The 15,744-nt window shown below is 42.4% G+C and overlaps 1 protein-coding gene across 1 annotated transcript in view; it reads right to left on the bottom strand.

Annotated features, from left to right (window-relative positions):
• Positions 1 to 15,744, bottom strand: part of STPG2 (sperm tail PG-rich repeat containing 2) — a 1,004,689-nt gene that overhangs the window by 833,039 nt on the left and 155,906 nt on the right. The window contains exon 7 of the mRNA XM_082259340.1: positions 13,718 to 13,829. Within this exon, the coding sequence (XP_082115466.1) occupies positions 13,718 to 13,829 (112 nt within the window). The remainder of the gene's footprint in view (positions 1 to 13,717; positions 13,830 to 15,744) is intronic.

Consider the following 15,744-nt stretch of genomic DNA (forward strand, 5'->3'; position numbering starts at 1 on the left):
CACTGTGCAAATTATCCGCAAGTAACTAGAGTCCTATCTGCTGACATCCTCAAGATTTACTGCTGCTGAGGGTGATGGGAGCAACACACATGGCACAGACTGTGCCAAGGAAGGACAGATTAGGGAGAGAGAAAAGAAAAGCAGGAGAGTGACAGGACATACTCTCCTGCCAAGAAGACATACAGTTAGGTCCATATATATTTGAAACAATACAAATTAATTTGAAGTACAGACTTTCAGCTTTAATTCAAGGTGTTGAACATAAATATCAAGTACAAATTTTAGGAGCTGCAACCATTTTTATACACAACCCCCCTCCCCCCCCCCCTGTTTAGGGGCTCAAATGTAATTGGACAAATTAATATGGTGATAAATAAAATGTTATTTTCTAATATTTTGTTGAGAATCCTTTACTGGCAATGACTGCCTGAAGTCTGTAACCCAAGACTGGTTTTCCTCCTTTCTGATGCTTTGCCAGGCTCTAGGTCCAAAGGGTAGTAATAAACAGCGCATACTCAGACTGGTCTGAGGTGGTAAGCGGGGTCCCCCAAGGCTCAGTCCTGGGACCAACCTTGTTCAATTTATTCATAAACAACATTGAGGTCGGGATCAGTAGTTCGATATCAGTTTTTGCAGATGACACAAAATTGGGCAGGGCAATAACTTCACAACATGAAGCAGATATCCTGCAGAATGACCTGGACAAAATAACAGAGTGGGCAACGACATGGCAAATGAGGTTTAACGTGGAGAAGTGTAAGGTTTTGCACTTGGGGACTAAAAACATAAAATCACAATACACGTTAGGAGGGGAGCCCTTGGGGGAATCAAAAATGGAGAAGGATCTGGGAGTATTGGTTGATGATAGATTAGGAAACAGCATGCAATGTCAAGCGGCAGCTTCCAAAGCCAACAGAATATTAGCATGCATAAAGAAAGGGATGCATTCCAGAGATAAGACTATAATCCTTCCACTTTATAAAACTCTGGTCCGACCGCATCTGGAGTATTCCGTCCAGTTCTGGTCGCCAGTCCTCAGGAGGGATGTGTTGGAGCTGGAGAGAGTCCAGAGAAGGGCAACTAAACTAATTAGGGGATTGGAGGACCTTGACTATGAAGAGCGTCTACAATCGCTCGATTTATTCTCCCTGGAGAAGAGACGTCTGAGGGGGGACATGATAGCAATTTATAAATATCTTAATGGGGATCCCAGCTTAGAAAAAAAGCTGTTCATTCGAAGGGATTGCATGAGGACTCGAGGGCATACAATGCGATTAGAGGAGAAGCGTTTTAACCTCAGGCAACGCGGGGGGTTCTTTACTGTTAGGGCAACAAGATTGTGGAATTCTCTACCACAAGAGGTGGTTTCGGCGGGTAGTATGGTGGCTTTCAAAAGACTCTTAGACTTACATCTCAAGGATCAGAACATTCAGGGGTATGGGAGATGATTACAGCCACACATGCCTACACAGGTTGAACTGGATGGACTATTGTCTTTATTCAACCTCACCTACTATGTAACTATGTAACTATGTAGCTGCATCTGTCTTCAGTTGTTCTTTGTTTATGGGGCTCTCTGCCTTTAGTTTTGCTTTCAGCAAGTGAAATGTATGATCAATTTGGTTAAGATCAGGTGATTGACTAGGCCATTGCAGAATATTCCACTTTTCCTTCAAAAGCTCCTGGGTTGCTTTTGCAGTGTGTGTTGGATCATTGTCCATCTGTACTGTGAAGCGCTGTTCAATCAATTTTGCTGCATTTGGCTAAATCTGGGTTGACAGTATAGATCTAAACACTGCAGAATCCATCCAGCTGCTTCTGTCTTCAGTCACATCATCAATAAACACCAATGACTCCGTGCCACTGGAAGCCATGCATGCCCATGCCATCACACTGCCTCCACCATGTTTTACAGATGACGTTGTATGCTTTGGAACATGAGCTGTTCCAAGCTTTCCCCACACTTTTTTCTTCCTGTCATTCTGGTACAGATTAATAAGTTTCATTGGTCCAAAGAATGCTTTTCCAGAACTGGTCTGGTTTTTTTAGATGTTTTTTGGCAAAGTCTAATCTGGCTTTCTTCTGGCATTTTAACCACTTAAGCCCCGGAAGATTTTACCCCCTTCCTGACCAGAGGGTATTTTGCGATTCGGCACTGCGTGAATTTAACGGACAATTGCGCGGTCGTGCGACGCTGTACCTAAACAAATTTGGCGTCCTTTTTTTCCCACAAACAGAGCTTTCTTTTGGTGGTATTTGATCACCTGTGCAATTTTTTGATCACGCGCTATAAACAAAAAAAGAGCGTCAATTTTGCAAAAATAGCAATATTTTTCACATTTTTTTATATGAAATTCCCCCAAAAAAAATGTAGAAATCAAAATTTTTTAACATTTTCAGCCAATTTGTTTTATGCTACCTATGTTTGGTAAAAAAAATCGCAAAAAGCGTATTTTGATTGGTTTGCGCAAAAGTTATCGCGTTTACTAACAAAGGGAAAGATTTTTGTCATTTTTGTTGTTTTTTTTTTTAACGCGTAATGGCGGTGATCTGCGATTTTTTTTTGCGGTACTGCGACATTGCGGCGGACAGATCGGACCCTTGACTGACATTTTTGACACTTTTGGGGTTACCAGTGACATTTCTACAGTAATCAGTGCTATACATATTCACTGTTACTGTAAAAATACACTGGTAGTGAAGGGGTTAACTTTATTTGGGAGGGAGGGGCTGTGTGTGTCCCTAGGGGCGTGCTTTCTACTGTGATTGGCTGTGGCTTGAGCTGTAAGGACACTGATCAACGGATCTACATAGTAGATCCGTGTGATCAGTGTTTTTACACCGAGGAGAATGACAGGTGGCTTGTTTACACAAGCCGCCTGACTTTCTCCCTCTCCCCCGCCGATCGCCGAGTGGCCGGCGGACATCGGGTCCGCCGGTCACACGCGTGGTGGGGTCCGTGACCCTCCGGGGGCGTGCGCTCGCTCCCTAGACCCTCACAAGCTAGTGACGTAGCCCTACGTCACTTTGCCTGTGAGGGGCTGACTGCCGACGTAGATCGGCGTTAGGCAGTCGGCAAGTGGTTAAATGGTTTGCACCTTGTGGTGAACCCTTTGTATTTGCTCTTGTGAAGTCTTCTCTTGATTGTAGACTTTGGCAATACGCCCACCTCCTGGAGAGTGTCCTTTACTTGTTTGGATGCTGTGAATTGGTTTTTCTTTACCATAGAGAGGATCCTGCAATCATCCACCACTGTTGTCTTCTGCGGATGTCCAGGCCTTTTTATGTTGCTGAGTTCAGCAGTGAGTTCTTCTTTACTCAGAATGTACCATACTGCAGATTTGGCCACTCCTAATATTGCTACTATCTCTCTGATAGATGTTTCATTTTTTGAAGCCTTACAATGGCCTGTTTCACTTGCATGGACAGCTCCTTTGAATGTATGATGTAGGTTAAAAGCAATAGATTCCAAATGCAAATAACACACTTGGAATCAACTCCAGACCTTTTACCTGCTTACTTGATGAAGAAATAACAAAGGAGTAGCCCACACCTGGCCATGAAACAGCTTTTTATTCAATTTTCCAATTGCTTTTGGTCCCTTGAAAAAGGGGGAATGGCTATTCTTAAGAGCTGTAATTCCTAAAATTGTACATACCCTCAAATTAAACCTGAGAGTGTGCACCTTCAGCCCATATCCATTATATAACTATAGCTTGAATATGTTTTGGTAGATACCTGAAAAAGCTAAAATTGTGCCTGTGTCCAAATATATATGGACCTAGCTGTAAAAGAGTTTAAGCGGAGGCATAGCTTGGAGCTTATGGGCATTGATGCAAAGGTTGACTTTGGGACACCGGCACTTCCGGTTCCGGCGCCTGATGAGCTAGGCGGGTGACTTAGCGGCTCCAGGCTCTTCTGCATACAGAGCCGTCCTAACAGCTCACCCGGCCAGTGGTGTCACTGCAATCCGCTCCCGATACACCCCGGGCAGGTATCGCATGGATCGGTTCGTCATCAACCCCGCAAAAGGACATGGAGAGGCTCGCTCGGAAGCCGAGCCTCCCGCTGTGTGCGTCTCCAACATGGCCACCGCAACCCTCCCTCTCCACAGCCTCTCTCTACCAGTGCTGCCCCCCTCTGGGAAGAAGACCAATATGCCAAAATAGCCCAAGTTGTAGCTGCACTTCTCTCTCCTACGATTACAGCAGCTGTAGACAAGGCAGTGTCAGCAGGTATAGCCTAGCTCAGAAAGGAGATGGGAGATCACTCTAAAAGGCTGTCAGATTTGGAACACAGATTGTTAGAAGTTGAAGATGAGGTGCAATCTAATTTGGCCAATGATCAGAAACATGCCCAGACTCAGCAATACATCCTGGATAAACTTGGACCTGGAAAATTGCTCTCGCAGAAACAACCTGCGCATCATTGGGGTCCCAGAATCTTACACAGTCGCTTCCCTTCCTGATCTATGCTCTGCTCGCATTCCTCGAGTACTGGGGATATCCTCACCCTGCACAGTGGAAAGAGCCCATAGGCTGGGCCCCCCTCCAATGACAGGCACACACCGCGCCCGGTGATCGCGCGCTACCTCAACGACACAGACAGGGTCGCTATACTGAAATCATTCTGCAATGCTAAATCACTGCAAGTGGATGGGCACAAGCTCTTACTATTCGCAGACTTTGGGGCCCCCACCATTACCATCTGCAGCTTCCAACGCACCAAGATACTCCCAAGTGGCTAGAGAGTTACTTTAGATCTTTATTTACATATTGAGATGGTAATTCAAAAGATTTTGAAGAAACTGTCCATAATTTGATATACCTCTCCAATTCTTTTGAATAGCTGGGAGCAGGGGTAGTCAACCTTTGAGAGGTGGAGATCTACCTGAGCAGCATGAAAGAGATCATAGATCTGTACCCTAATTTTTTTTAAATTTTACTCTTTTTTTTTTGGAAAGCCTAACTAAATAGAAAAATATAAAGTCACTGTAAAAATAAAAACTTGGCCTACCCTGAAAAGAGACAGTGTCAGTCAGGTTTGTGTCAGTAGAGCAATGGATGGTGTCAGTCAGAAGAGAAGTGGATGACGTCATTAAGGCAGAGGATGGTGTCAGTAGGGAAATGTATGGTGTCAGTAGGGTAGGAGATGGTGTCAGAAGGGCAGGGGATGGTGTCAGTAGGACAGTGAACGCGTCAGTAGAAATGTGGACAGTGTCAGTAGGACAGTGGATGGTGTCAGTAGCTTTTCATTTTCGGTATTTAATTTTTTAAATATTTAACATTATTTTTATTTTTTACAAATTTATTTTTGAATATTTAAAAAAAAAAAATTAGCATCCCTTTTGGGGGGGCTTTGGTGAAATATCAGGGGGTATAAAAGGACCCCTGATGTCTCACTTTTGAGACAGAGAAAGGAGATTGAGGACACAGTCCTCAACCTCTATCTCTGCAGCCTCAGCTTCATAGATGAATGTATAGGAAGCGCCCTGAGGCTTCCTGTTCATTCACAAAACAAAGCAATATTAAACACTATGCTTCTGTTAAGAATGGACACAGGAAGGGGCTGGTAAACATTACATACTTACAGGCCCCTTCCCCCGCTCATCATCCTGAAATAACTCCCTGTAGCAGCCAGTGGGAGAGAGGAGGGAGAACAGGGAAGCACACTGTGGGGCCAGGCAGCAGAAAAAGAGTAACCCAGACAGGAGGGGCAGCGGTGGCAGCACACACAGGAACCAATCCTCTGGGAGGGAGAGGAGGAGAAGCTGGCTTTCAGTGGCTGCAGGAGGAAAATACAGGAGATCAGTTCCTGTATGTGCCACCATCGTCGCTCCTCCAATCCAGGTGTCAAAACCAAATGTGACATTGAGGCCGCACAGTCCCCTGGAGCATGAGTGAGATCGCCTTTGTGACCCCTGAGACTAGACCAGTGTTGGGATCCCTTCACACAGGGGTCCCCCTGCTGCTTGCATACTACAAGTCCCAGCATGTCCAGGACACACCATTCCCCCATGCTTGCTCCTGTCACTACCTGCACATGGAATGTCCCCAGTACAGGGAGAGTCTGGGGAAGTCTCAGCCCTGTGTCCTGGACTGTAGAGTGCTCTCAGTCCTCCGGACATCCTCCCCTCCCCCCCCCATGCCCCACTCTCACCTCATATCACTTGATGAACTTGCTGCCCTGTTCTCACATCTCTGGTACCTGGACTGGTTCCAATTGGAGAGCATGTATCCTGGGGCTGGGTCCTAGCCATAACTAATGGCAGATTGGGGGCGGGGCAACATGAGAAGAGGGAGGTGAGGAGAGATCAGCGGGGACTAAATTGGAGCAGGAGTTGAGGAGAGGAGACAAGGGAGTAGGGAGCGGGACTCGCTTACATAGGGGCAGAGACAGGGAGAACACGGAGAGGAGACATGTGAACTAACACTCGCTACTCCTCCACTCAGTGGTCCTATGCCTCCTGGCATCCAAGTTGAGGGGAGGAGCATGATCTGTCCTATGATATTCCTTACATTCTATCCTCTCAGTTGACCCCTCCGTCCACACACACATGCTCTGCCCTATGGGTGCTCTATGAGTGAACAGTGACATGTGAGAGAGAGGCTTCCCTGGAGCATGGGCGGGGCCACAACAAAATGGCAGCCTCCAGCAAGAATAAACAGGAGCAAAGCTGGAGGCAATTTATAGCACACACTAATAATGGTAGCATAATTATTAATGTGGAATATATATATATATATATATATATATATATATATATATATATATACAAATCTCTTTTTTTTTTAAAGAACATTAATTGTTATCAAACTGTCATGGGTAAAGTTACACTTTGACTACCACCTAATGTGTGCATACGTGACATCTACTATATAATAGTACACAGCTTGCGGTCACGGTGTATGTGAATGTGACAGATACTGCAAGCCAAAAGAATACAACATGCAATCTAGAACTCTTCTGATGCAGAGCAGATAGAATACTGCCTTGATGCAGAGTGTACCTTTTGGTTAACACACATTTAAAGGGTTCGGCAAAATGAGTATTAATGTTTCAAACATTTGTTTTAATTCTAAAGATCACGTATTATTCACTTAAGTTCTGGGTGCTAGTGATTTATAGCGCTAGATCTGCAGGCTGTCAGTGATCCTGGGCTTTTGACTGCTCCACTGGAGCAAACTGTAGAAGAGATTGTAAATACAGAGCTTCTCTATTGTGTTTACATCAGGAATCTAATGACATCATTCCTGTCTTTACAGAGTATCAGGCAGAGCGGCTGAGTCTCTCCCAGCTGCAGTAGATCATGACTATAGTGATCTACTGCTGGCTGACTGTAACCAGAAATGAATATTATAAAAGAGCAGTTGATGCACAGTTGCATAGGGAATCTGACCAGATCCAGAAACCCCCATGAAGGAGGAAGAGGGGAAAATGTAAAAAGTGTAAAGGATAGAAAATGAATATACAGTAAGGTGACAAGATTTTTTAAATCAAATCCGGGGACATATTTTTTTTTTTAAATGGAAAATGGCACAGGGCTGCATAATACAGAGTGCTTGGCACAGGACTGCAAACTACACAGAGTGCTGGGCACAGAACTGCATCATACACAGAGTGCTGGGTAAAGGACTGCATAATACCCAGGGTGCTGGGCAGAGGACTACATAATACACAGAGCGCTGGGTACAGGACTGCATAATACACAGAGCGCTGGGTACAGGACTGCATAATACACAGAGCGCTGGGTACAGGACTGCATAATACACAGATCGCTGGGTACAGGACTACATAATACACAGAGCGCTAGGTACAGGATTGCATAATACACAGAGCGCTGGGTACAGGACTACATAATACACAGATCACTGGGCACAGGACTGCATAATACACAGATCGCTGGGCACAGGACTACATAATACACAGAGTGCTGGGCACAGGACTACATAATACACAGAGCGCTTGGCACAGGACTACATAATACACAGAGCGCTGGGCACAGGACTATTAAAATACACAAAGCGCTGGGCCCAGGACTACATTATACACAGACCGATGGGCACAGGACTACATAATATATAGGAGGGCAGGGTTCAGAGGTTTGCTATACCCCTTTGAAAAAGCTACATGTGTTGTAGCGCAACGCGTCAGGGACAAGCCGTGTTGACGCCACTTCCGGTCGTCGGCCGAGACCGGAAGCATCGGAACTCACCGCATCGGCGGCTGCTTTTGCTGTTTAACTACTGCTTTCTAGTAAGTGACCTGTATCTTTTATTAAATAAACATATACCCTGATATGCTACACCATGAGAGTTTTCCTTGTTTGAGCACCTGATAGAGGCACCGAGGGAGATTGGGATATACTCAAGTCGGGACCAGTTGATTTCCTCCGGAAATAGTAAGCTGTAGCCATTGGAGATAAATCGAGTGCATTTCTGAAGATTGAAAGGCCCGAGAAGAGCTAAGATTGCATCATTAAACGCTCGATTTGAGTGTTATGGAGGTGAGCGGCCATTTCACCTAATGCCGGATTGCTTGCTCACCTGCGCACATCCACCTGGCTGTGATTGGAAGTTTGATCACACGTTTTTATTCACCTGAATTTTTATTGAATTTCCCGGGCACTTTGCACTTTAATCACCTTAAATATATTTGGAAGGACTATATGGACATTTCTACATGCACTTTATGTAGCACTACTGCACTTTTTATATCTACCTTATTTATTCACAAGTGTATGTCTAGATTGACACTGATTATTCATTGCTGCTTCAACTTATTGTATTGATTGTTTATCACTTGATTTTTTGCACATTTCACCAATTAATTTGACAATTACTGTTTATTAATTTTATTTTATCTATTATCAAATTTTAGATTGATTACACGTAGAATCTTATTTTTATTTTGGATCTATTTCCTTTATCATCGCCTACATCACCTCTGTGCTTTTAGACATCTCGGGAGATTTTAAATAATTGTGGTTGGAAGATTTTAGATTTACACCATCCCCGACTGTGTGTTTTTTATTTATATTTATTCTGGATCATCCCACTTTTTATGCATTGTGTAGTTTTTTAGAATTATCCAGTTTCATTTCTCGTGTGGATACAGTCAGAGTGGTTCATCTTAAAGAGTGGAGCGCTGATTTTCTGCTTTTTAATATTGCTATGCATTCTGCCCCCACATCCATAGCTCACCTCTGCACCCTTCTCTCAGATTATCTCTGCAGCCACTTCCCAGCCCTTACCCCACAACAGCTAAACTCTCCATACAGCTGCATCAGCTCTGACCCTTGCTCCCCCACTGCCCTCACCTGTTTACAAACAGACCCCCCCCCCCATCTGCTCACCTCCCAGTCTCAGCCCTCCACACAGTACATTTTTGGCTCTGACTCTCCTCCACTGAACAATAGTAAGAGCAGCAGTGAGATCATCCACCAGGGGGCATCAGCATCCGAGCCAACAGACTGTTTCTCAGCCAGCATGGGATGCCCTGTCTTTGTTAATCTGGTCCTGAATCCGGGGACAGAACCGGGGACAGACTTGGTCTGGGGACAGTGCCCTCAGTCTGGGGAATGTCCCAGGAACCCGGGGATCTCTGGTCACCCTAATATACAGAGGGTATGTATAGAGAGAGTGTGTGTATATATATATGTATATATATATATATATATATATATATATATATATGAAAGATTGGTGAACCATAAATATTAATGCATAAATAAAACATAAGACAATCTTCTTCAATCTTCTAAAATATGATAAAATGTATAAAGTGAAATAGCGAAGGATTCCGCCGATGCGGTCCGTTCCGATACTTCTGGTCTCAGCCGTAGACCGGAAGTGACGTTCACCACGGCTTCTCCCGACGTGTTGCCTCACAATCGGGTCCTTGATAAAGTCACGTGAGATTGTGACGCAACGCGGCGGGAGAAGCAGTGGTGACGTCACTTCCGGTCTACGGCTGAGACCGGAAGTATCGGAACGGACCGCATCGGCGGGATCCTTCGCAATTTCTTTGAATGCTTTCCTTATCCTGCAATATTGTAAGTGCAATTTTAAGATTTGTTTCATTAAACTTTATGGAATTTACTGCACTATGAGAGTCTTCCATATCTTTCTCTGGTGAACGAGTACCCTGAAGAATCTTACAGCGGTTGCCACATACCGGAGGTTACTATAGAAGATCATCACTTGATGTATTCAGTGCACCCTTATATCTGAGGAATGCAGCAGATGTGAGATTGATCTAGAGGGTCTGCAGGTTGACCATTGATACCTAAAATGCTCTTCTGAGTGTTAATGGAGGTGAGCGGCCATTGCACTTAATTGTGGATTCCTAGCTCACCAAAGTCCGCACTGGGGGTCACCGGAAGTGTCCTGGGTCACTGCACCGCATATGAACTGTGTTTCATTATTAGTTTTCCTTTTTGTCACTTTTGGCATTTTTTGTGCACTTTTTGCACCTTTATTCTGGGACTGATCTATATTATATTGTGCTGTTCACTGTGTATCTATTCAGCACGTGAAGATAGATTTAATTTATTGTCACTACTTGCATCCTTATTGTCACTGGTACTTGATTTCATTTAGACCCACTGTGCAACTGAATGGTTGCAGTGGTTCACTTTTCATAAGGCATTTATTCAGCGCTTGAAAGATTTTTTTATTGTCACCATTTATTATTGACACATGGTTTAATTTACTTTTTATATTCACTTGTGCAACTGAAAGGTCGCAGTGGTTCACTTTTCACAACGCATTCACTCAGTTGCATATTAATTTATTATTTGCCATATTTTCTTATATTTATCACCGTTTATTACCACCTAATAGGAATATCATCGCTTATCATAATTATTGATATTTATTTGGCACATGAGCACTTTATTGATCACTTTGGCACGTTATACATTTTAACATATTTTAGAAGAATGAAGAAGGTTGTCTTATGTTTTATTTATGCGTTAATATTTATGGTTCACCAATTTTAGATATCTTGCGCTGATTCCCTTATTCCTTTCTTACTATAGTTGTATGTGGTGGCACTACAGAATTACAGAAACTACATTATATCATCAGTTCTGCTCCTCATTTCCGTTTCCTTCTTTCTATTGGTAACGCATAGGCTTACCCCTTAAAAATATATATATATATATATATATATACACATTTTTTTATTTCAACTTAAAAATTAAACCGTTATGGTGCCTTCACCTTTTAAGACCCGTGAGTGCTGCTCTCCTTTTTTTTTAAGGAATCTTTATTTAGTTTGCAAGTATATAAACAAGGGGGAGGCCAAACAGTGCCACACACCCAGGGGCACAACATATGAGGTCAGAATACAAGGCACAAGGTTAGCAAGTAGCATTGCAGAGCAGAGGGCGGAATTGCCAGAAACCAAAATCATGGGGCAACCGCGGGCAGCCACAAACAGCATTCGTGACACAGAGCTAGTTCCAAGGAACCCCTGGTCGAGGCCCACCCCGAGGGAGGGGGCCGATCAGCCTCCTGCTGCTCTCCTTTTGGTTTATATGCACTACAGTCTTTGTTGTGCACCCTGGTCCAATTTTTATCCCTGATTTGTGTATATATATATATATATATATATATATATATATATATATATATATATATATATATATATATATATATATATATTTTTTTTTTTTTTTTTATATTAATGTATACTGGTGAGGGGACACACTGCACATCTTTGCTGTCATTGTGCTATGTGCTGGGCGTCAATTGGGCCCCTGTGCCTTTAACCACTTCTGGACCGGGCCTTTTTCTGACACTTGCTGTTTACAATTTAAAATCATTTTTTTTTTTTGCTAGAAAATTACTTAGAACCCCGAAACAATATATATATTTTTTTTAGCAGGGACCCTAGAGAATAAAATGGAGATTGTTGCAATATTTTTTATCACACCGTATTCGCGCAGCAGTCGTACAAACCCATTTTTTTTAGAAAAAAATCACTTTTTTCAAATAAAAAATAAGAAAACAGTAAAGTTAGCCCTTTTTGTTTCTATAATGTGAAAGATAATGTTACGCTGAGTAAATAGATACCCAACATGTCATTCTTCAAAATTGCGCACGCTCGTAGAATGGCGACAAACATTGGTACTTAAAAATCCCCATAGGAGACTACAGGTTGCCAGTTTAGAGTTACAAGGAGGTCTAGGGCTCAACTTATTGCTCTCGCTCTAACGATCGTGGCGATACCTCACATGTGTGGTTTGAACACAGTTTACATATGTAGCCGCGACTTGCGTATGCGTTCGCTTCTGCACAAGAGCCAACGGGGACGGGGAGCTTTAATTTGTTTTTTTTTTTCTATTTATTTTATCTTTTATTTTTTATTTTTACACAGTTTTTTTTTTTTTTTTTTTTTAAGGTTGATCACTTTTATTCCTATTACAAAGAATTAAACATCCCTTTTTATAGAAATAAGCATGACAGGTCCTCTTTAATGTGAGATCTGGAGTCAAAAAAAACCTCAGATCTCACATCTACACTAAAAGAGAAAAAAAAAAAAGTATTTTTTTTTTCAAAATCGGCTCTCTAAATCCGTTGCTAGGAAGCGACGTGTGACGTCGCTCAGGTCCTCCAAGGCCATAGAGTCCAGTGAGGGCCATCTTGCCCTCACTCGACTTCCTGCCTGAGGGGACAGTGGACCGGATTGTTTTCCCTGCTGTTATATATATTTATATTTTATATTGTCAAAAATATTGTGATTCCTGTCTTTACACACACACCTGAACTTTAATGGCATCCCAGTCTTAGTCCGTAGGGTTCAATATTGAGTTGGCTCACTCTTTGCAGCTATGACAGCTTTAACTCTTCTGGGAAGGCTGTCCACAAGGTTTAGGGGTGTGTCTATGGGAATGTTGGACCATTCTTCCAGAAGCATATTTGTGAGGTCAGGCACTGATGTTGGAAAAGAAGGCCTGACTCGCTGTCTCCACTCTTATACATCCCAAAGGTGTTCTGTTGGGTTGAGATCAGTACTCTGTGCAGGCCAGTCAAGTTCTTCCACCCCAAACTCACTCACCCATGTCTTCATGGACAAGACATGTCTTTATGGACAAGTGGTTAAACTGCAGAAATGTAGGTCTGCCAAAATTACAGATCCTGCATCTTTTTTGACGATGGAATGAAAATGGGCCATATTTCAGATAATGCATGGTCTATTTTCCAAATTGTCCCAGTATAATGGCCCCCACAGAGCACCCTTATATCACTGCAGACAAGACAAGGACTAAATAAGATTCCTTGGTGTCACTAACTACAGTATATGCCAAACTTACTGGAGCCTTGCCTTGTTTTCTTATAATATATGCTGCAATAATATATATATATATTTTTAAATGAATGCACACATATATCTTATTATTATTATTATTTGCCTTTATCTTGCAGAATAAATTATATAGCAGATGCTGGCCTAGTTCATTTGTAAAAAATCAGAGTTCTTCTGCCTACAGTATATTACAAATCAATGAAAATCCCTGAGATAATTAGGAATGAATGTATTTCAAGTAAACTACAGATTGATCTTTTTCTTTTTAAAAACATTTGCGCTGTGCATTGCTTGTTGCAGTTATTAAAGTTTATTTCTAATCATATGGACCTGGAATTCACAAGTTCCACTCTCGTAGTTAATGATTGTATTTCAGTACCATGAACAGCCAAATTGACTTTACCTTCTTCTCTTCCTGTAATACGATTACTTCGTGATAGCGTGGAATGAATGGCTCATATTTTTTCTTGTCTTCCTTCTTAGAGTTGACATTCTCATAATGCAGTGCACTTTCCCTTTAGAAAGTTCAAAGAAAGATTTATGAGTCTGCAGTTCAGATTGCACAGACATCTAAACAAGTACAGAGAGAAAGCCTTTCCCCCTTATGTTTACAGGCTCTAATGGGGGCCAGATCACTCACTAATGGAGACTTACGCACTTATGCTGAAGGATGCAGTCACTGGGGTCTACTGTAAATGAATTTGCTGATACATGTGAATTGTAATGCTACCGCTATTTACAGGCACACAATGCTTAAAATATATGAAAATCGAAGCGTAACAAGTAGGGCAGCTTCATTCCAAATCTTTTTGTGCTTTCTGGATGCAGGTTACCGTTAACTTGGTTCACATCCGTGCAGCTGCACACTGTATGTGAGCCAGCCTATTCATTTTAATGGGCTGCCCTACCTATAAGAAAAGCATTCGGAAAGAACTCCTCATACTTTTTCTAAAATGGCTCTGCACTGAATCACATGGTGTTGTGACACCATGAGGTTTGGGTGTGTGAAAATTCATCCATCTGCTGATGAACTGGGGTGTCACTAGGAATTAATGGCACACTCACACATCTGCTACAGAGCAGCACATTTTTCTGCATGCTGGGAATGAGCGCGTTCCCGTCACGCAGTACCGTGAACCAAGCCTTGCGGCTGTTTTACAATTGTATAGGATCTTTAATTTGTTACAGGCTCTTAGGCCCCTTTCACACCAGTGGACCGATCAGGTCCGCCTGTCAGTTTTTCAGACGGACCCGAATCAGACCATCCATTGTTCTCTATGGGGCAGCGGATGTCAGCGGACATGTGTCCACTGACGCCCACTGGGCATCTGATCCGATAAAATCCGCTAAAAATAGATGTATGGTGATTCGTTCGCCATTTGTCCAGCGGATCGGATAAAAATTGGATGGAAACAGACACAGCCCCATAGAGGATAGCGGGCTGTGTCCATGTCCGCTCTGCATAGTAGAGCAGACACGGGCCTGTCATGCACCTGCTAAATGGGGATCAGTGGAGAGATCCCTGCTGAGCAGACGGATTCCGCTAGGATGGATCCGCTCTATCTGAAAGGGGCCTTAAAGGAAAACTAAGGGCAAAAGGCAAAACAGTTTTTTTTAGATTTGGATGAAGGGCAGAGGAATTACAATGCCTATTAGGTTTTTATTGCTGTCTATGTCCCTATTAGGGAGATTAACCCTCTCTATTTGTCCTGTTTACTGTTATCATCAAGAGGGAAGATGAAATAAATTCCTAAGTTTTGGATTGTGACCAGAGCAAGAATAGAGAGGAAATATTCCAGAAATCGCCCCAATAAGACTTAAATGGTAAAAAAAATTAAAAAAAATAACAGGGGTATAACGCTCCCCTACTCTATCAAAAATGAAAAAAGAAAGTTTTGTCTTTAGTGTTACTTTAATTTCCAATCAATTTAGTATTACATTTTTTTTTTTTTTGGGGGGGGGGGGGTTTGAGGGTTGTTTATGTAGGTATAAAAGAAGGAAAATTGGGGTGGGAAGAGACTGTACTATGTGTAGCTTTATCATGAAGACAAGTTGGCTGTATAGGAATAGAAGCAGGGTACTGCAGAAAGATTGGGATAAGAGATTGTGATTGCTATATATTTGTATTAAAAATGATGTAAGAACCCTACCTTTTCCTACATTGTTAAATTACATGATTATAATGTATACTTTTGTTGTACAGACTTATCTCAAACCCTTAATAAAAAATGTATAAGTGAAAAAAAAAATGTAGTATTAAACATAAATTACAGGCCAGTTTTTGTGAAAGAGATTGACTTTCTGTTTCTGTAAGTTTTCTACAGATGCCCAGAGTTTCTCCAAGGAAAGTTTCTTTGGTTTCTGACCAAACTGTTATAAGTATGTGTGTGCTGGTATGACTGCGAGACTCACTGAAAAATAAAGTAGCTC

The sequence above is a fragment of the Pelophylax lessonae genome (genome assembly GCF_965119305.1).
Source record: "Pelophylax lessonae genome assembly, chromosome: 1".
Taxonomy (NCBI): domain Eukaryota; kingdom Metazoa; phylum Chordata; class Amphibia; order Anura; family Ranidae; genus Pelophylax; species Pelophylax lessonae.